The sequence below is a fragment of the Schistocerca piceifrons genome, chromosome 2 (genome assembly GCF_021461385.2).
Source record: "Schistocerca piceifrons isolate TAMUIC-IGC-003096 chromosome 2, iqSchPice1.1, whole genome shotgun sequence".
Taxonomy (NCBI): Eukaryota; Metazoa; Arthropoda; class Insecta; order Orthoptera; family Acrididae; genus Schistocerca; species Schistocerca piceifrons.
In genome coordinates, this window is record NC_060139.1 from 1,043,017,356 (window position 1) to 1,043,040,595 (window position 23,240).

At 45.4% G+C, this 23,240-nt stretch overlaps 1 protein-coding gene across 1 annotated transcript in view; it reads right to left on the reverse strand.

The window, feature by feature from the left end:
- Positions 1–23,240, reverse strand: part of LOC124776418 (solute carrier organic anion transporter family member 4A1) — a 552,725-nt gene that overhangs the window by 303,540 nt on the left and 225,945 nt on the right. Inside the window, exons 2-3 of the mRNA XM_047251412.1 lie at positions 12,035–12,339; positions 3,160–3,325 (exon numbers count right to left, since the gene is read on the reverse strand). Coding sequence (XP_047107368.1) covers positions 3,160–3,325; positions 12,035–12,339 — 471 coding nt within the window. The remainder of the gene's footprint in view (positions 1–3,159; positions 3,326–12,034; positions 12,340–23,240) is intronic.

The following is a 23,240-nucleotide window of genomic DNA, read 5'->3' on the forward strand; positions in this document are numbered from 1 at the left end:
TGTTGTTGTTGTTGTCTTCAGTCCTGAGACTGGTTTGATGCAGCTCTCCATGCTACTCCATCCTGTGCAAGATTCTTCATCTCCCAGTACTTACTGCAACCTACATCCTTCTGAATCTGCTCAGTGTATTCATCTCTTGGTCTCCCTCTACGATTTTTACCCTCCACGCTGCCCTCCACTAGTAAAGTGAAATAAAATAAAAGAAAGGTACAGCTGAAGAAAAGGGCGTATATGTTATCCTGTGCAGAACGTACTTAGATCGACTGTCTTAACATTTATGAATTATTTGTTGGCCGTGATATGAGAAAGACATCACGTTCTTACAAAGTATGGCCTGTATAGGAAAATTTTGTGCTTAAGCACGAAGTTTAATCACCTAAAAACAACTTAGGAGTGGGAAGGATAATATAAAGCCACCATCGTCATTATTACGACTAGGTCTAAAATGTTCTTTTTTTAGATGTAAATGTTAAGCATTTGCTTAGCTATGGTTACAATGCATGAACATCCTACTGACTTAGCACACAAAATGGTCATGAATGAACTTATGAACAAGTCTACATCTAACCTGTAACATCCGGCAATACGGGCCATTTGTAGTTTTAGCTTGATGATATCCACTATGAACAAACGGTAGTTACTTTTATTCTGAAGAATGTTGGGTTATCTCGACGGAAACCTAGGTGAATCTAGGTAAATTTTGCAGCTAAGGCTGTTGGTTTTTAAAATTAAAATTAATCTTTAAAATACAGTTCCATATTCCACCTTTGCTGTATTACGACCACGGTCGCTGATTTTATGCGATCAGTTAATTTCGGTGATGCCTGTTTTTTCAAGGGCTTACTCCTAACATCATAGTTTACACAGTTTTTCATCGTTACTGTTATTTCATTCTCTCTCGCCATGGGCTGCCAACGATGCAACATTTCGCTCTTCAGGCAAAACCTTTAAAAATATAAACAGAGATGAAACAAATAGGATTAAAAGACGAAAGGTTAAAGAGGTTTTTTCAAGGTACATAAAAGGACGAATTTTGTTGGCGTTTTCATAACAGAATGAAACTTTTGATTTTATTTGTTGTGTAAATCAGATAGGACAAAAAATAGAAAATATATATTTTTAAAACACGCTGCAGAAATGGTGACGTAGTCCTAAAAACGGCACTGCACTTTCACTAAAAAGCTTGAAGGACATGTACTCGGAAAAAATGGATTTATGGAGTGGAAAATGTGTTCTACGACGCGTTTCTTTTCTAAAGTAAGTACCGTTTCGAAATAAAAATAAAACAAGTAGACCTTTCTTGGCAATTTTATTTTTCATGAAATTCTGTACTTTACTCTTCTACATAATTCCCTCCAATTTAAGGCACTTATCGTACAACCAGTTCTTGAATCCCATCCTCGTAGAAACATGGCGCCTGATGAGGCAAGAATTGCATAAGAAACACTTTTTGGGTACGTTTATTACATAACGTCGAAAGCGTAAAGCGTCTGTTCTCGCTCACTTTTTCATCAACATTCTGCATCAAATTGTCAGTGATGACTGAAGGTCGCCCACTTCGTTTATCATCATGCACATTCGTAAGGTCATCTTCAAAAGCTCTCACCTATTTCCGTACCATCCCATGGCTCATAATGTTTTCTCCATACACTTACCGATCTGACTATGAACTTCGGCCGCTTTTACACTTTTAGCACTATGAAAACGAAGCACAGCGCCTATTTCATAGTTGGCGGGGTTCTCCATCGGAGCAGGCGTTTCAAGCTCTCACAAGCAAACGTAAATACGCCGAATATTGGTGCGAATTGTGTAGAAAAGTAGATGAAAGTATAGGCTTCCACGTAAATATCGCTAAAAACTCAACTTGTTTTATTTCTATCTTGGTTACTTACTTAAAAACCACATCTCGTATAAGATGAAAGAGTGTTATCGTTGTTGTTGTGGTTTTCAATCCGAAGATTCCTCTCATGCAGCACTCCACACTATTGTATCCTGTGCAAGCCTCTTCATCTTCGAATAACTACTGCAACTCAATAGAGCCATTTGAACAATTTTTTTGAGGACTTCATTGTTATCAACTTGTGGATCTCTGTGTTGGTAACGTGCTGTTAAGGTTGATCTAGATAGATCACGTGATGTTTTTGATTCAACACCTCGATAATTGCTGCCACTGGTACGAATTTTGGCTGTTTGTATTGGTACCAGGCTTTTCAGTTAAGCTGTATAAGCCATGTGATGCTTTCGATACGTTATAGCTGGTTCACGAGAATTGCGTGTGTGTGTTCCTTTTCTTTTTTGTTTCTTCTTTCATATCAGCCATTAAATCACGTTTCTTTCAGCCTGTTTTCTTTAGTATATTTTAGTATTTTCGTTATTTTGTGGTTGCTATTTTAAATATTAGGTTTTCCCTACCCAAAACTCGGCTCACCGGCCATTTGACCATCTTCTGTGCAGATGCACAAACAGTGCCCGAACTCTTACGGGAATCAGCAGTGAAGCCGCGAGTAATCAGTATAATTGGCAGGGGCACTATGAATATAGTGCGGCACAATAAGTTGTGAATGTGGGTCTCACGGCAGGCGTGCCAGAGATAAGTCCCTGCAGTTGCACTATCCTCTGTGTCCTCGGTGGCTCAGATGGATAGAGCGTCTGCCATGTAAGTAGGAGATCACGGGTTCGAGTCCCGATCGGGGTACACATTTTCAACTGTCCCCGTTGACTTATATCAACGCCTATATGTAGCTAAGGGTATTCATTTCATTGTTATCCCATTTTTCTTGCAATCATCCTGTTATATCCAAAACTTAGTTTTAAGATCCCGAAACATATACATGTTCATACTTTCGCCATGGCAACGCGTGACATCATGTCCGCCATTCTGAAATCTTTGTGCGGTGTTTTAGGGCTTGTGATGAAGACATTAGCGGAAGTGCATAGGAGATCCCAAACATTCTGGTTTATCCGAAATTTCTTCCATCACTAACAAGTAAGACTCGAAGGGTTACCTCCACCTCCCAGTCAAGGGCCACCGCACAGGCGACCTGGCTAAGGGAGGGGGATGTTTGTACCTGCCGCAAACGTCACTGCGTACCAGAGTGTGCAGACGAGCATGTGTACCGACGATGTATTTTCCTAGTGCTGTAGGAGGCAGTGACTCACCCAGGTAGACGGAGGACATCTTCTTGGAGACGTTCTCGTCGATGAAGGTGACGCCGAGCGTGTAGAGCGGCGAGGCGCCGGCCCCGTGCAGCAGCTGGCCCAGCAGGAACAGCCACACGTACGACGACAGGTGCTCCGACTCCGCGGACTGCTCGCGGCAAGAGCCCTGCAAGCGAACAGCACGTCCCGTATCGCACACACACACTCTGCGCTGTTTCTAGAATAGCGAGAGAAAGCTCCACGCCAGCCAAGCATACGGTGTCCACTCGAATGTAACTGCCTCTGTCAAACAGTATTGTAGAACACGATACACGAACCTAATATCCAAACCTATTAAAAAAAAAAAAAAAAAGCTTCTAAAACTTAGAGAGGTGGTAGTCCTCATCGAAACATGTAACTTAAGTCCAATAAACATGGCTCCAGAAACGCATGATTTCCGAGATACACGTGTTTATAGGAAGTGCTACGCGACGCTTGGTTGCTGATATTAGCACAGGCGTTACACTGGCGCTCCGTCAAATGGGTCGGCAGGGTATTATGATGTCTTCCTTACAGTACATAATGTCACGTAGAGGAAGGTGTAACTAGATGAATGACGAACACTGCCGGCCGGGGTGACCGAGCGGTTGTTGGCGCTACAGTCTGGAACCGCGCGACCGCTGCGATCACAGGTTCGACTACTACTTCGGGCATCGCTGTGTGTGATGTCCTTAGATTAATTAGGTTTAAGTAACCGACCGAGACTCGAACTCGGGACCTTTGCCTTTCGCGGGCAAGTGCTCTACCATCTGACCTACCGAAGCACGACTCACGCCCGGTACTCACAGATTTACTTCTGCCAGTACCTCGTCTCCTACCTCCCAAACTTTACAGAAGCTCTCCTGCACTTGACCGCGAAAGGCAAAGGTCCCGAGTTCGAGCCTCGGTCGGGCACACAGCTTTAATCTGCCAGGAAGTTTCATATCAGCGCACACTCCGCTGCAGAGTGAAAATCTCATTCTGGAAACATCCCCCAGGCTGTGGCTAAGCCATGTCTCCGCAGTATCCTTTCTTTCAGGAGTGCTAGTTCTGCAAGGTTCGCAGGAGAGTTTCTGTAAAGTTTGGAAGGTAGGAGACGAGGTACTGGCAGAAGTAAAGCTGTGAGTACCGTGCGTGAGTCGTGCTTCGGTAGCTCAGATGGTAGAGCACTTGCCCGCGAAAGGCAAAGGTCCTGAGTTCGAGTCTCGGTCGGGCACACAGTTTTAATCTGCCAGGAAGTTTCATATCAGCGCATACTCCGCTGCAGAGTGAAAATCTCATTGTAGGTTTAAGTAGTTCTAAGTTATAGGGGGCTGATGACCTCAGAAGTTAAGTCCCATAGTGCTCAGAGCAATTTGAGCCATTTTTTGACGAACACTAACTTCACTTAACGAAGTTTTATTCAGCACTTGCACATACAAGAGCGCGGAGGGCACTGCCTCCGGCCAGAACACACACGGTATATATACAGCTACAGAACATTCCAGTACAATGATTCTTGCCATTTGTGGATACTTCTAGAATGTATTCGAACCGAATACAGAAATTAAAATGTTTCAGTTCGGATGAGTTTTCAACTCACGACCCACCATGCAACAATCTAGTATCATAACCACTACACTTCGGCGACGGTGGTACTTGGCTTCTTCTGCGACATTGCTCCCTTCTTAAGAGAACAGCGTCTCGGTGTTACGTCCTCCTAGTCCGGGAACGAGTCATCAGTCCTGCATAGTACGACTCCGGATGACTGATGTTCGCCCTGGCGGCGATCTTCCTTAGAACTTCCCTTGCCACTACGTTCTCCGGTACCTTTCCCCTTGTTGCCCGTCGCAGGAGCTTCGAGTTTACCCTGGATTCCAAGATACTTACAGGGTTTCAAGACGACGAACGATCAGAGATACGGTCCATGTGCTTCGAATGTGTCGGGGTCGAAATCTTCAACTTCGTTAGTAACATCAGACAACTGTCTTACAACTTTATAAGGTCCAAAGTAGCGCCTGATAAGCTTCTCAGAGAGACCAACCTTCCGAACTGGAGTGAAGATCCAGACGAGGTCACCAGGCTGGTAGGCAACAGGGCGGTGGCTCGCGTCGTACCTTTGGCGATCGTTTTCTTGAGCCTGCAGCGAGGGGAGTCGAGCTAACTGCCGAGCTCCCTCAGCTCTGGTTAACATCTGGCCGATGTAGTCGTCGTCCACGTCATCAGGATGTAAAGGGAACCAGTGACCATCGTCGTCGTCATCTCACGCCCATGCACGAGGAAAAATGGCGTAAATTTTGTGGTATTGTGTTGTATGCAAACGTCACGAAAGGTAGCACCTCATCCCAGTTGCTCTGCTCAACATTGGCAAACATTGATAGCATGCCGGTCAAAGTCTTATTAAGGCGTTCAGTAAGCCCGTTAGTTTGCGGATCGTAGGCAGTCGTCATGTGATGAGTAATGTTACACCGACGGTTTATCTCTGTCACAAGATTCGACTGAAAAACTTTCCCTCGATCCGTACTTAACGACCTTGGGACACCGTGTTTTAATACAATGACTTCTACGATGAATTTGGCTACCTCGAATGCTTCGGCTGTTTTCACGGCTTTTGTAATGGCATAGCGCGTCAGCTAATCAGTGCAAACAATAATCCATCTGTTCCCACTAGCAGAAGTTGGAAATCGTCCGAGGAGGTCAACCCCAACACACTGGAAACGCGTTTCGGCTGGTGGAATTGTATTACGTAGTCTACAGTCAGTTCGAGTCGTGTTGTATGCTACGTTAGTTTTTGTCGTGTTTGTGTGCCTTATTGTACAGTACTGTCAACTCAGGGTACGTATCATGGTGTTATACCTTCTTCCAAACGCGGATTCACTTACGTGTTTATTGTTATTGCGCTGTTTCTACGTACAAATTCCACTCTCCCTCTACTTGTCAGCAGTGGAAGCGTACTGACTACTCGACAAGTGAAATGGCGTATGCGATATTCGGCTATTATTTAGCAAATCGGCGTAGCCTGCGAGCCCCTGCGCTGAAAAATATCCACAGCGCAGAGTGGCCTCTGATAAGCTGTTTGGCAGACTTTTCCAGCGCCTGAGGGACACGGGTAGCCTTGAGCCTCGGAAGACTGACAGTGGAAGGCCCCGCACAGTCCGTAATCCTGACATGGAGAAGCGTGTGCTACGTTCAGTAGAAAAAAACTCCTGGGACCAGTGTGCGTCAATTAACAGCGGCAGAAGAGGTGTCTCACTCTTTTGTCTGCGGTTAATTCATGAAAATTGCAGTACTCCTGCCATCTATAGCGCGTTCAAGCCCTAAGGTCACAGGGTCATCACGGCAGACGGTTAGTGTTGTAACCTGTTGTGACCGTGACCGGAACGGTCGCGGGGTGGCCGAGAAAGCGCGCCGGGACCAAACAGAGAGCGGCCCGCGAACAAACAAAAAGGACGGACACGAAACAACGACGGACGATGGAGAGAGACCTTACGACGACAACACGCAAGAAGCAACGGAGTGACAGACACAGCTAAACGAATCCAAGACGTCCACTAGTAATGAAAACAAAGAACGATAAACACGCTGTATGTTGTCGAGGCGATGTGTCGAGACTCATGCAACGATTAGACTCGCTGGCTGAGCTTTTTTTTTTTATTGATTTTCAATTCCCCCCGAAAGGGGCGGGCTGGCAGTAGCTTAGTACGCTGCTGTACAGCCTACAGACTTTTTGCAAAAAAAGGAAGAAGAAAGAAACAAGAAAAACAGGCGATAAAACGGTGACTTAAAGTGTAAAATGGCGGAAAAAATGCGGAAAGTTAAAACAGAAAGCAGAAGGGGGTTTGCAATCTTGATAAAATACACAGGAGTCAGACAAGCAACATAGTAGACACACAATTAAAAAACATGGCGACAGTCTGGTTTCTGTTCGCAAGAGATAAAAAATCACACCCAGCGACAGTATGATGGCTGTTCGCTACACTCCCCAAAAGACACAACACGGAACACTCACTGTAAAAACTCACTGTTAAACACTGCACGAAAATGGCGGCACAAATATGACACTCCCGAGCCAAAGCAGATGGGGGGGGGGGGGGGACCTGGAGGAGGGGGAAAAACAAGGAGGGAGGAGAGGAAAAAACGATAAGGGGGGGGGGGGAACCAAGGAGGGAGAGGATTCATAAAGGGGGGGGGGAGGGGCAGGGCAGATGCGAGAGGGAATGGGAAAAGGCAGAGGAGGAAAATGGAAAAGGACTCGGGGGAGAGGAGGAGGCAGAGAGAGGGGAGGTGAGGAAAAAAGAGGATGGAAGGGGGGGGAGAGGGAGCCTGGGAAAAGGACAGAGGAAAGGAGGGGGAGTGAGGATCATAGTTGATAGGAGGGATAAATGGAGGGAGAGAGGGCATCATCTGGGAGGGGGAGTTCATAGAAGCTACCTTGGGAAAGGAGATGGAGGGTGTAGAGATGGAGGGTAGGGGGGACACAACAGTGAAGACGTGGCAGGGGGCGGGGATGGGAGAGGAGAGGAGCAACCAGGGGGTGAGGGGGTTCAAGGCGGCAGGAGGTGTAGAGGATCCGAATATGTTCGAGGAATAGGAGCAGATGGGGGAAGCCATTGGCTGCTGGAACCAGATGTTCCACTGTGGCGCCCTCACTCTAACCGCCGCCACAGCTTACGGCGCGATGGTGGAGAGGTCTAGGGGTCTTCGACGTCCATGACGTCTGGCGGGGATTCAAATACCGCGGCGCGCGGTACCAGAGTTAGGGATTACAATTACAAATTACCTAAATTGGAACGATCATATATAATATTGTGAGTAGAGCAAACGAAAGACTGCGATTCATTGGCAGAACACTTAGAAGGTGCGACAGGTCCGCCATATTCTGGAGTATTCCTGTGCGGTGTGGGATCTGTATCAAGAGTGACTGACAGATGATATCGAAAAAGTACAAAGAAGGGCAGCTCGTTTTGCATTATCGCGGAATAGGGGAGGTAGTGTCACAGACATGAGACGTGAATTGGAGTGGCAATTATTAAAACAAAGGCGTTGTTTGTTGTGACGGGATCTTCTCATGAAATTTCAATCACCAGTTTTCAACTCCCATTGCGAAAACATTCTGTTGGCACGCACCTACATAGCAGAAATTATCATCACGATAAAATAAAAGAACTCAGGGATCGCACAGAAAAATTTAAGTGCTCGTTTTTCCCGCGTGCCGTTCGAGAGTGGAACGGTAGAGAGACAGCTCGAAGGTGGTTCATTGAGCCCTCTGCCAGGCACTTTATTGTGAATAGCAGAGTAATCACGTAGACGTAGCTTGTGGTTCTGTCAATGGCTGTTGCAGGACTGTGCCGCAGATCCACTTTTCACTTGTACCGGTGAGGCAGGATTCACAAGAGATGGTGTTGTGGATTTCCATAACCAGCATGTATGGGTAGATGTAAATACCCGAGCAATTCAGGAAAGACGGCATCAGCACCGATTCTCAGTCAATGTATGGGCAGGCGTACTTGGCGAGAGATTAATAGAGCCATACGTGCTGCCAAGAAGGTTAAGTGAGGCGCATTATCTGAACTTTCTCATTAATATATTGCCCACCTTGCTGGAGGCTGTGTCACTGCACCAACAAATAAAAATGTGCTCCATGCATGAAGGCGCACCAGCACACTTTCGTCGCAATGTGCGCGAACATCCGACGCAAAAATTTCAGGACCGCTCGATGGGTCGGGGGGGTGGGGGTGGGGGGGGGGGGACGGGGGGGGGGGGCGACGACTCACCTAAGCCTGCTCGTTCTTCAGACCTCAATCCCCAAAAGTTCTGGTTATGGGGAAACTTGACGTAATTGGTGAACGCCACACCAAACAACGAAGTGCGGACAGTACAGAGTCCCGTTTTCAATGCGTGGCATCAGGTACAACAATAACCGGGTATACTTAGGAGGGTGATCCATTACTTACGCCCGGAGGGCAGAGGGGTGCATTCTTCTGAATGGACGCCACGTTGAACACCTCCTGTAAACACGTCTTTATCGTAGAAAACATGCATTTCCGGGCCGATGTTTACTCTACTTATCTCAGAAAGTACGCATTTCCGGACCAATATGTTTTGGACTTATTTTTCTTGTTTCAATGAGTACTACCACCTCTTAAAGTATTCGACACTCACGTATATATATTTCTTATTCGTAATTTATCTGTCGAATCTTTGCATTACTTTTCAGTTTTGAATATATATATATATATATATATATATATATATATATATATATATATATATATATATATTGATAGTTTTACAGAGAATTTTTCGTCATTTAGAACTTCAATCTACACTCCGATTAAAATCATTTGGCAGCTGACATCTATCACTTGCCGGTACAGTGTTCCCACATCGGCTCCCGGCTACCGGTTGGTTAGTGGCAACACATAAACATGGTGGATCACTTCGCAAATGCTGTTAATGACTAACGACTGAGTTGCCGCCGCGAGGTATGACGGACGGAAATTGAAGGTATTCTGTCCACAGCTGATTTTAAGTGACCAATGAATGAAGTGCGGCAGACGACGCGCTTTATGGTCTTAAATTTAAACTCATGTCCTAATCACCACCTCGTGATGTGTGATGTATTCGAGAGAACGGCGGTCATCTCTCTGTTGCAGTACTAAAATCACTATCGCATAGTTCGCGGCGATAAAAGCTAACCTACCTGTTACCAACTGTTCGTCTAAAATTGTGAGCCATATATTTGCGGCTATTACAGCGCCATATATCACAAAGCGAAAAAAGTGGTCCAACTAAAACATTCATATTTCTTTACGTACTACACGAATATGTAACAAAAATGGGGGTTCCTATTTAAAAAACGCAGTTGACATCCGTTTGACCTATGGCAGCGCCATCTAGCGGGCCAACCATAGCGCCATCTGGTTCCCCCCTTCAAGCTAGAGGAGTTTCGTACTTCGTAGTTTTTTCGTTTGATGCTTATTTCGTGAGATATTTTGCCCGGTCACTATCAATGGACCACCCTGTATAGGCGTCGCCGACCGCAGCGCCGTATTCTTACATATCTTAGTATTTGTTGCGCATGCCTATACCAGTTTCTTTGGCGCTTCAGTGTAGTGTAGAAGAGGAGTAGCAATGGGCAGAATGGGCTGAGGCGTGAATTCTAAATTGTATCGGCTAGGGAGACGTATTGGGGTATTCTGTGCAGGCGCAGTCGCCGTAGTGCCAGTGTGCCGCAGCGGATAGCGAATCTGCCTAACAAGGGAACCTCCCCATCGCACCCCCTTCAGATTTAGTTATAAGTTGGCACCGTGGATAAGCCTTGAAAAACTGAACACAGATCAATCGAGATAACAGGAAGAAGTTGTGTGGAACTACGAAAAAAAAAGTAAGCAATATATACAAACTCTGTAGTCCATGCGCAAGAGAGGTAACATCTAGGATAGGATGAACTTAGGGGTGCTGTGGTCCCATGGTTAGCGTGAGCAGCTGTGGAACGAGAGGTAATAGGTTCAAGTCTTCCCTTCAGTGAAAAGTTTAATTTTTTATATAATCAACTTCGCTCTCCAAAATTCCAGGGCATTTTCAGATTTGCTTGGACATATGCAGGATTTGACGGTCTACACACGGAAAAAATTGAAAACGTTAAAAACATATGTCTTGACAGAGCACAGGGAAACGTGCGACTGTGAAACTGTTGCATTCATTTGTTGCAGTTTATGTGACAAACTCTTATGTTTTCATCACTTTTTTTCGAGTGATTATCACATCCACAAGAAACCCTAAATCGGGCAAGGTAGAAGAATCTTTTTACCCATTCGCCAAGAGTACAACTTAGGTAGGTCGACAACATATTCCTGTCATGTGACGCACATGCCGTCACCAGTGTCGTATAGAATATATCGCCGGCCAGTGTGGCCGTGCGGTTCTAAGCGCTTCAGTTTGGAACCGCGTGACCGCTACGGTCGCTGGTTCGAATCCTGCCTCGGGCATGGATGTGTGTGATGTCCTTAGCTTAGTTAGGTTTAAGTAGTTCTAAGTTCTAGGGGACTGATGACCTCAGTAGTTAAGTCCCATAGTGCTCAGAGCCATTTGGACCATAGAATATATCAGACGTGTTTTCCTGTGGAGAAACCGGTTGACCTAAGACCTTGCGATCAAATGTTTTCGGTTCCCATTGCAGAGGCACGTCCTTTCGTCTACTAATCGCACGGTTTTGCGGTGCGGTCGCAAAACACAGACACTAAACTTATTACAGTGAACAGAGACGTCAATGAACGAACGGACAGATCATAACTTTGCGAAAATAATGAAAATAATTTTTTAATCGAAGGAAGAATTGAACCAAGGACCTCTCGTTCCGCAGCTGCTCACTCTAACCACGGGACCACAGCGCTCTTGAGCTCACACTATCAACGATGTTTCCTATCTTGCGCATGGACTACTTAGTATGTATATTTTGCTTATTTTTTTCACAGTTCCACACAACTTCTTCCTGTTTTCTAGATTGAACTGTGTTCAGTTTTTCAAGGCCTATCCACTGTGCCGGCCAGAGTGGCCGTGCGGTTCTAGGCGCTACAGTCTGGAACCGAGCGACCGCTAGTTAGGTTTAATTAGTTCTAAGTTCTAGGCGACTGATGATCTCAGAAGTTAAGTCGCATAGTGCTCAGAGCCATTTGAACCTATCCACTGTGCCAATTTATAACTAAATCTGAGGGGGGTGCGATGGGGAGGTTCCCTTGTAAGAATCAGGAAACTCGGGTTCGAATCCCGGCGATGGTACAAATTTCAGTTTATAGATCCAGGCTACTTTTTTTCGGAAAATATTCGCTTTACTTGATGAACACATGTGTTCGGCTGCCCTTTCCCTTGTACTCACCAGAGCGTCGGTGGCGTTGTGGGGCGCGCAGGTGTCTGCGAGGTGGGCGGCGCCTCGGTAGGGGCCGACGGCGAAGTGGGGCGCGGCGAAGAGCAGCGAGCCGAGGCCCATGAGCGCCACCCCGGCGCCGAGCCAGCGCGGCTTGGAGGCGCCGGCGCGGCCCCCCAGGTAGGTGACGGGCACGAGGCACGCGAACGACGCGATGTCGTAGCCGCCCGCCACCAGACCCGACTGCGACGACCGCAGCCCGAAGCGCCGCTCGATCGTCGTGATCACCACGTTCACGAACCCGTTCACCACCATGCCTGCGAGCACAACACCCAGGGTACCGTACACGTATCACTCCATACATATGAATAATTACCACCCTGTGTTACAATAGAGGTGCCCAACCAAAGCAACTATCAATACGGCCCAACAAGTGAGCATCTATCACGATAAAATATATACAGGGTGTTTATAAATGAATATCGGGGTTTTTAATGCCCTATAATATTTATTATATTAAACTTACAGTCATAAATGATATGTCAAATGAAAGAGCAACTCAAACAGTTTTACCATATTTAATGTGAGCACCATTTGTCAAACGGCACACATCAAGTCTATAGCCGAGTTCTTCCCAAACGTTGATAAGCGTGTCTCCAGTGATTGTAGCAACAGCTGCTTCAATCCGGTTTCTGAATTCAGGGAGGTCTGCTGGTAGCGGAGGCACGTACACACGATCCCTGATGAAGCCACAAAGGAAAAAATCGCATAGTGTTAGGTCTACATCTACATCTATACTCCGCAAGCCACCTCACGATGTGTGGCGGAGGGTACTTTGAGTACCTCTATCGGCTCTCCCTTCTGTTCCAGTCGTTCGTGGAAAGAAAGATTGTCGGTATGCCTCTGTATGGGCTCTAATCTCTCTGATTTTATCCTCACGGTCTCTTCGGGAGATATACGTAGGAGGGAGCAATATACTGCTTGCCTCCTCGGTGAAGGTATGTTCTCGAAACTTCAACAAAAGCCCGCACCGATCTACTGAGCGTCTCTCCTGCAGAGTCTTCCACAGGAGTTTATCTGTCATCTTTCGCGATTACTAAATGATCCTGTAACGAAGCGCGCTGCTCCCCGTTGGATCTTCTCTATCTCTTCTATGAACCCTATCTGGTACGGATTCCACACTGGTGAGCAGTATTCAAGCAGTGGGCGAACAAGTGTACTGTATACTTCCTTTGTTTTCGGATTGCATTTCCTTAGAATTCTTCCAATGAACCTCAGTCTGGCATCTGCTTTACCAACGATCAACTTTATATGATCATTCGATTTTAAATCACTCCTAATGCGTACTCCCAGATAATTTATGGAATTAACTGCTTCTCGTTCCTGACCTGCTATATTGTACCTAAATCGTAAGGGATCTTTCTTTCTTGGTATTCGCAGCACATCACACTTGTCTACATTGAGATTCAATAGCCATTCCCTGCACCTTGCGTCAATTCGCTGCAGATCCTCCTGCAGTTCAGTACAATTTTCAACTGTTACAACCTCTCGATATACCACAGCATCATACGCAAAAAGCCTCAGTGAACTTCAGATGTTATCCACAAGGTCATTTATGTATGTAATGTCGGGTGAACGTGGACTCCATGCAAAGCAAGCCCTGTCACTCGGCCCCTTGCGCCCTATTGAGCGTTTGGGTACAGTGAAGTTAAACCAATCGCGTACTCCGCTATGCCAGTGAACATTTATAAGGTTCTTGGTAAAACTCTGTGAGTTGCTCTTTCATTTGACATATCATTTGTAACTTAAGTTTAGCGTAATAAATATTATCAACCGTTAAAACCCCGATATTCATTTATAAACAAAAAACAGTACAATTTTGGTTGTGTCAACTTATGATAAACTGAATATATTCAATTTGAAACTCCCGCCACACGATGCTATTCTCTCATTGGTCCATCCCGTTCTTAACAGTGCCGCCCGTGCTATAACTGAACCCTCAGTTTCGTTCTTAAAACCTGCTATGTTATCTTACGGCTACTTCAGTTGTAACTGCGACACTAGAGATTTAGAGACATATAATAATATAAATTTATGGAAATTCTGTGTCATTTCTGAACAATAATTATGTCATCGTTATGGTCTTCAGTCCCAAGACTTATCTGATGCAGCTCTCCATCTTACTCTAACCTCTGAAAGCCTCTTCATCTCCGAGTAACTACTGCAACCTACATCCTTCTGAATCTGCTTAGCGTATTCATCTCTCAGTCTCCATCTACAATTTTTATCCTTCGCGCTTCCCTCCAATACTAAACTGGTAATACCTTGGTGCCTCAGAATGTGTCCTACGAATCGATCCCTTCTAGTCGAGTTGTGCCACAAATTCCTGTTCTCCCCGATTCTATTCAGTAGCTCTTCACCAGTTACGTGATCTCGTCATCTAATCTTACACTTTGTTCTGTAGCACCATATTTCTAAAGCTTCTATTCTTTTCTTGTCTAAACTATTTATCGTCCATGTTTCACTTCTGTACTTGATGATAACAAATTTATCTTGTTCAGCAACACTTTCCTTGCCATAGCCAGTCTACATCTTATGTCCTCTCTACTTCGACCATCATCAGTTATTTTGCTCCCCAAATAAGAAAACTCATTTACTACTTTAAGGGCCTCAATTCCTAATCTAATTCCCTCAGCATCACTTGTTTTAATTCGACTACATTTCATTGCCGGCCGCGGTGGTCTAGCGGTTCTGGCGCTGCGGTCGCAGGTTCGAATCCTGCCTCGGGCATGGGTGTGTGTGATGTCCTTAGGTTAGTTAGGTTTAAGTAGTTCTAAGTTCTAGGGGACTTATGACCTAAGATGTTGAGTCCCATAGAGCTCAGAGCCATTTTACATTCCATTACTCTTGTTTTGTTTTTGTTGATGTTCATCTGATATCCTCCTCTCAAGACACAGTCCATTCCGTTCAACTTCTTTTCCAAGTCTTTTGCTGTCTCTGACAGAATTACAATGTCGCCTGCAAACCTCAAACTTTTTATTTCTTCTCCGTGTATTTTAATACCTACTCCAAATTTTTCTTTTGTTTCCTTTACTGCTTGCTCCCTACACAGATTGAACAACATCGGGGGTAGGTTACAACCCTGTCTCACTTCCTTCATAACTACTGCTTCCCTTTCATGCCCCTCGACTCTTATAACTGCCATCTGGTTTCTGTACAAATCGTAAATAGCCTTTCGCTCCCTGTATTTTCCCGCTTCCACCTTCATAATCTTTTTGACAGTAGTACTGATCATTCCAAGTAGATAGAAGTTAGAAATCTTCATGTGGATCGCAATTACCGTCAAAGTTTGCTATCTAACAGTACCGTAACTCTGTTATGACAGGTTTAATTTGATATCATATCTACTGCTACAAGTACGAACCACATCTGAACATGAATTTCGCTATAATGGGCTTCATTTAGTGTGCAATTTCTACTGTAGCAGGTGATTGGTACAAAGAGATGAGCTTTTGTTCAGTTTCTTCATTCGGCAGCCCACGGATTAGCTTCCTATGGGATTGAACCACCGTTAGTTCCAAGAATTCCTCAGAAGTTTAGATGATGAGTATGGTGATATCGTACATTTTACAGATTAAGGTTGCTCAGTCGAGACCAAATGTTAAAAAGGTTTTATAGCGTAATTAATGAAATCAAATCATCGTTCATCGTACCAAAGGCAACATCTGTGCCACAACTTGACGATACCTACAGAGTGGAAGATTTATCATTTTAAGGTAGATTTGAATACTCATTTAGGTGACTTAAAACAATCATTTTCAAAGTAGGAACCTACACTGATGTCCAAAATTAAAGTAACAAAAGGAAATTTTGCAAGGTTGTGTTTATTTTGTCACAAAACAGTATAAAAAGGTGATAGTAAAGTAGAAACAATGTAAAGAATACACAACGTAAAAAACTACCATATGCATAACGGCAGACAGAAATGACTTTTTTTTGCCACCTTAACGGACTTGCACACACATCCCGATTACTGGTTAATGTGCTCAGTACGGGTTGTTACCACCTCTGGCAGCAATACAGGCCTTTCGACGACGGGGCATGCTGCGAATAGTATCATTAGTCTCATGTTGAGCCAATAACGCCCATTCTTCCTGCAGAGCTACGCGCAAGTCTTGGAGAGTGGCTGGTGGGTGGTGAAGTGATGCATCCCGTCTTCCTAGTGCACTCCAGACGTGTTCTATGGGATTCAAATCGGGATAGCGACCAGGCCACGCAGTATCTCCTGTTTCCAAGAAAACATCAACAGCTCTTGCTCTATGAGGTCGAGCATTATCGTCTATCAATACGAAATTTGGGCCCGCACCAAGTCGCAACAATTGCACATGTGGTCCCAAGATCTCGTCACAATACCTGACAGCACCTAAACCTTCCGATTCACTCATACAATTTCATGAAGAGGTATTCATGTGGTGAACTTAATAAATGCTCACAACATTAGGGATCCACCCCGATATCGTTCTCTTTCCATAATGTTTGAGTCCCGAAATCGTGGCCGGCCGAAGTGGCCGTGCGGTTAAAGGCGCTGCAGTCTGGAACCGCAAGACCGCTACGGTCGCAGGTTCGAATCCTGCCTCGGGCATGGATGTTTGTGATGTCCTTAGGATAGTTAGGTTTAACTAGTTCTACGTTCTAGGGGACTAATGACCTCAGCAGTTGAGTCCCATAGTGCTCAGAGCCATTTGAACCATTTGAACCGAAATCGTGTTCCACGTTGCCTCCAGACCCAATTGCGTCGACAAGCACTCTCCAGACCAAATCGGCAATCGTCTGTGAGAAGAGCATTGGGTCACTGTTTGTTCGCCCAGGCGGCATGGTGACGACTCCACTCCAGGCGTCCCCTTCTGTGAAGACGCATCTGAGGTACATACACAGCAGGTCTCCAACAATCAACGCCACTCTGCCGAAACCTTCTGGGTAACGTTTGTGTCGATACAACATGTCCAGCGGACGCTGCGAAGTCAGATGCCAGTTGCCATGCAGTGCTAAGGCGGAACCATCGTGTCCTTACATCCAAATAACGGTCTTTATGGTATCACTCGTGGTCAGTCCTGCCCCGGTGTTTGGGGTACTGTTTCGGTCTCTAAAAATTGTTACACACCCGAGAAACAACGGAACTATTCTCTTAAGCCATATGGCCTCACCAGTTTGCGACTGTCCTGCTTCCATTCTTCTTACGTCCCTCCGCCACAGAGAGTCTGGTAGGCGTCTTCTTTGTGCCATTCTGCATTGTCGGTTGCTCTATACACAGCGACTGTGGATGTGGGACTACCCAGCAAACACTATCCTGTTTGATAGGTGCCCTGACGTCATCGCTGACATGGTTGTCCGTTGAGCGGAATGCCATGTTCCCTGCAGAAGACGATTGTACGGACATCTTTTCACAGTTTGTATGATTATACAGTGAATTAGACACAAGACGGGGAAATAGCGGTTCGTTGCTTTACTTTTGGACCTCGTGTACTATCAGTACAATGTTTCAAACAACAGACGCATTAAAATGAAAGTGAAATTATGGCAATGACAAGTAAATGCAAACTTTTTCATTTCAACACGCGTGCCAAACATAATCCTATAGAGGGGATGAGATACACAGCCAATGATGCAAGAATTTCAAAATCGATTTCACTATTTTTGAAAACACAAAATTTTTGTATTTATGCGACACCTTTCGTAAACAATATAGACATGTTGCCTGAAGTTTCTCAGATGGAATGCATGGAGATGCAGTCTGACATCCAATTGAAAGAAACATTTTATCATGTATCTTTTTTCGGCTTTTGAAAATCACACCTGCCCATGCCGATGAAGACGACACGAACACCCAGTCCCTGAGCGGAGAGATATATATGTCGTTTAGTTTGGAAGCACGTACGTTTGTGAACAGTTATTTTCAACAGTGAAGCAAACAAAGAGCAAAAATATGACCAAAATCTCAGATGAACACCTTGGGAACACTCGGAGAATTTCCACTTTTTCGATCGCTCGTTCCAGTTACTTCTCTACACAGTTGCCACTCCGACTTAGACATTTGTCGCAGCATGATACCAACTTTCCAACACCCTTGTGATAGAAAGCAGCCGCGTCTGCTTCCTGCCAGTTTCCTACGCTTGTCTGCAGCTCGCTATCTGTGTCAAAATGCTGTCGTCATAGCCAGGAGATTTTTAATTTGTTGGACTTTTGAATGTGTTCATACAGCTATCTCAATTCTGGAAAAGTTCTGCTACAGTTGATTTTGACAGTGAAACTGAAATGTTGTGCGGTGAGGGCCTCCCGGCGGGTACATCTGATCGCCTGGTGCAAGTGTTTTGAGGTGACGCCACTTCGGCGACTTGGGCGTCGATCAGGATGAAATGATGACGATGAAGACGACACAAACATCCAGGCCTTGAGCGGAGAAGATCTCCAATCCATCCGGGCATCGAACCCCCCCCCCCCGCCCCCCCCCCCCCCCCGGCATGACAGGCCCGCGCGCTGTCCACTCAGCAACGGTGGCGGACGTTTTGACAGTCAAATACAGTTAAAATAATTAAATATAATTACAATAGTACATTAGCTTAAGTCATACCCTGGTACGAAGTTACACAACTTTAACAAAGGATATGTGTTGTTGTTGTTGTGGTCTTCAGTCCTGAGACTGGTTTGATGCAGCTCTCCATGCTACTCTATCCTGTGCAAGCTTCTTCATCTCCCAGTATCTACTGCAACCTACATCCTTCTGAATCTGCTTAGTGTATTCATCTCTTGGTCTAACTCTACGATTTTTACCCTTCACGCTGCCCTCCAGTACCAAATTGGTGACCCTTGATGCCTCAGAACATGTCCTACCAACCGATCCCTTCATCTAGTCAAGTTGTGCCACAAACTCCTCTTCTCCCCAATTCTATTCAATACCTCCTCATTAGTTATGTGATCTACCCATCTAATCTTCAGCATTCTTCTGTAGCACCACATTTCGAAAGCTTCTATTGTCTTCTTGTCCAAAGTGTTTATCGTCCATGTTTCACTTCCATACATGGCTACACTCCATACAAATACTTTCAGAAACGACTTCCTGACACTTAAAACAATACTCGATGGTAACAAATTTCTCTTCTTCAGAAACGCTTTCCTTGCCATTGCCAGCCTACATTTTATATCCTCTCTACTTCGACCATCATCAGTTATTTTGCTCCCCAAATAGCAAAACTCCTTTACTACTTTAAGTGTCTCAATTCCAAATCCAATTCCCTCAGCATCACCGACTTAATTCGACTACATTCCATTATCCTCGTTTTGCTTTTGTTGATGTTCACCTTATACCCTCCTTTCAAGACACTGTCAATTCCGTTCAGCTGCTCTTCCAGGCCCTTTGCTGCCTCTGACGGAATTACAATGTCATCGGCGAACCTCGAAGTTTTTATTTCTTCTCCATGGATTTTAATGCTTATTCAGAACTTTTCTTTTGTTTCCTGTACTGCTTGCTCAATATACAGATTGAATAACACCGGGGACAGGCTACAACCCTGTCTCAGTCCCTTCCCAACCACTGCTTCCCTTTCATGCCCGTCGATTCTTATAGCTGCCATCTGCTTCCTGTACAAATAGTAAATAGCCTTTCGCTCCCTGTATTCCGGTATAAAACAAATTTTACATCCGCAGTATACTAAATCAAGTAAACAAGTCGAATATTTAAAAAAAAAAAGTTCAAATGTTTGTGAATTCCTAAGGGACCAAACTGCTGAGGCACCGTTCCCTAGGCTTACACACTACTTAAACTAACTTACTTTAAGAACAACACACACACCGATATGCCCGTGGGAGCATTCGAACCTCCGGCAGGAGGGGTCGCGCAATTCGTGACATGACGTCTCAACGCCGCGCAGCGACGAAAATTTAAAACAGGAAACACAGGGGTAGTATGCTATAAAAGTCATACTGGTAACACAATAAATAGCCAGCAATCCCTGTGAGCAAAGAGCTCGAAATCAGAGGGAGCCAAGTTCGGTTCAAAAATGGTTCAAATGGCTCTGAGCAGTATGGGACTTAACTTCTGAGGTCATCAGTCCCCTAGAACTTAGACCTACTTAAACCTAACTAACCTAAGGACATCACACAAATCCATGCCCGAGGCTGGATTCGAACTTGCGACCGCAGCGATCACGCGGTTCCAGACTGTAGCGCCTAGAACCGCTCGGCCACTCCAGCCGGCACCAAGTTTGGGCTGTATGGTGGACGGTCGAACTGTTCCCATCGGAAACGCTGCAGAAACGTCATTGTTGCACCTGCAGTGTGAGACCGAACATTTTCATGAAGAAGGAAACGCATGACAGTTACGTTATGTGGGGTACATGATATCAGGCAAACCCCCCCCCCCCTCCCTCCCCTCCCTCCCCGCCCCCATCAACAGGCACTTCACACATTGCTTTGCAAGCATCTTTACGTGCTCACTGTGCGCTCAGAATTGAAAAGTGCGACGTGATGCGATCGACGGACATACTAGACATATTGTGCAACACATCTGCGCAAAGCTTTATCGGTTTATCATTGTGGTGTTAATATTCCGACCGATCAGAGCAAGAAACCTCGTGTCTATGTATAAAGAGCGACCATAAAATTTCCGTTCGAAGGCCACACCTGCCCCTCACAGCATTTACATCCGCGCATCAGCGTCTCGCTGGGTTTGCATATACGCCGCGGCAACACCATGAAACGGAAACATTTTAATCGCCCTTTATGCAGGATGCAATGGGAAAAAGTGTAGATATTTATATGTGGTACCTTGATATGTAGAAACATCAGTGTGTTGGTTGCTTTTTCCTCTACAGCAAACAGTCTTCCCACAAACACGAAACATAATTTACTACCACATACGTAATTGCACCTCCAAGGTGGACTACGCCTCTCAGTATAGATTAACCGTTTTGGGTTCATGCATCCATACTTCAACACCTGGCCTCCTGCCCAAAGGAAATTTTTCTTTTTTTTTTTTTTTTTTTTGAGTTGTCAGTCTTCTGACTGGTTTGATGCGGTGCGCCACGAATTCCTCTTCTGCGCCAACCTCTTCATCTGAGAGCTGCACTAGCAACCTACGTTATCAATTATTTGCTGAATGTATTCCAATCTCTCCTTTCCTTTACAGTTTCTGTCTTCTTCAGCTTCCTTTAGTACCATGCAAGTCAATCCCTAATGTCTTAACAGGGGTCCTATCATCCTGTCCCTTCTTGTCAATGTTTTCCACATATTCCTTTTCTTTCCAATTCTCCGCAGAACCACCTCATTCCTTACCTTATCAGTCTACCTAATTTTCAACATTCGCATGTACTGATGTAATGTTGTTCAGTACACCAATAAAAATATCTGTACTTACACTTGTTACAAGCTGTGTATCTTTGTAGAACTTCGTTTCTAAAACGGGTGCGAAGTAGCAGCTGCCGACCTCGCTTAAAACCGCAATTAATGAGCCACTTAAAGCTATTAATTGTCAGCCCCACTGAACTCTCCCCCATTTCCTCTAACTTTGCTGTTGTGCGACATTAATAGCGTTGTATAAACACTAATGTTACGAATAAGGGCTGGAAAGCTGCCTCGGACACCTCAGGACAGTAAAAAGGGCGTCAATTTTGGCCGTTAAGCGAAGGGGAACACCACAGTCCCTTCAGCTCTGTCGCCAGTGGTCCCGAACACTATACGCCTCCACTGCCATCGGCATTACTTGGCGCGCGTTTAGAGGCGTCATGTCACGGACTGCGCGACCACTCCCGCCGGAGGTTCGAGTCCTCCCTCGGGCATGACTGTGTGTGTTGTCCTTAGCATAAGTTAGTTTAAATTACTTCAAGTAGTGAGTAAGTCTAGGGACCGACGACCTCAGCAGTTTGGTCCTTTAGGAATTCACACACATTTGAACACTTGGCACTACTTAGCCACGTTTTGCCAACTGTAGAGGATGCCTGTCACTGGCTTGTATTAGAGAAGAGTCGGTAGCGATTCTTTCAGGTCACTCCCACACGTGTTGCTGCTGGAGCCAGATGGTGCGGGACTGGCCGCCAAACTCCTAAAACATGCACATTGTTGAGCGTATCTGGAATGCCTTCCAACGTGCTGTTCAGAAGAGATCTCCACCCCCTCATGCCCTTACTGATTAACGGACAGCCCTGCAGCATTCAAGGTGTCTCTTCCCTCCAGCACTACTTCAGCACTTCTGCGTGCTTGCTGGGCCCGTAAAATTCGAACCGCGAAACCATGAAACGACCATCATGCCGTTGTTCTCTCTCATTTTGTCTCAACTTTTCGCAGGGGCTAGTCGAGTTACGTGACAGTCCGTGGTTCGTCTCCGCCGCCGGTTTGCGGACACGTAAGCTGCTTCCATGAAGTGAGACGTCTTCACCTCTCTACTCTCTCTTGAGGCATACTCAGTCGTTTCCTCTCGGTTGAGACCCTTCGTAACGTGGTCACTAGGATGTCCACCTGCAGTTATGCTATGTGCTGCCTCTGGTTTTTCTTCTTTTCGACGTGTGTGTTCGCTCCTCGAAATGGCTCTGAGCACTATGGGACTCAACTTCTAAGGTCATCAGTCCCCTAGAACTTAGAACTACTTAAACCTAACTAACCTAAGGACATCACACACATCCATGCCCGAGGCAGGATTCGAACCTGCGACCGTAGCGGTCCCGCGGTTCCAGACTGTAGCGCCTTTAACCGCTTGGCCACACAGGCCGGCGCTCCTCGTAATGTTTTATTCAATTTCGGAGCACCCTTTGTACGCAGCTGGGTGCTAATATAAAACAAGTGAACATGGTTCTGATACACCAAAGCTGTACTGTTGTCGAAATTCCGTAATAAACTTCAAGCAACAGTTTTTCAGTGAAATCTTTATCTTATTACTGTATTCAGTAGTGGCGGTAGGGAGGAGTTACCCGGTCCTTGCACGACTTGGTCACAAACAGTAAAGCAATTACGGAACACGAACACCTCCTGTAAGTAGACTAGCAATTCCGCACTGCCAGTGCAAATAGAGCAAAGATTTAATCATACTAGTTGCTCAATTATCAGTTACCTAATCGAAGCGATTCTTTTCTCCTCTCACCTCCGCCCGCGTCTTCTGTCTTCTTCTATTTATAAATGTTACATACTGAAGTCCTCCGCCGCGGTTTCCGTCTGTATGTTCTGGTTAATCTCG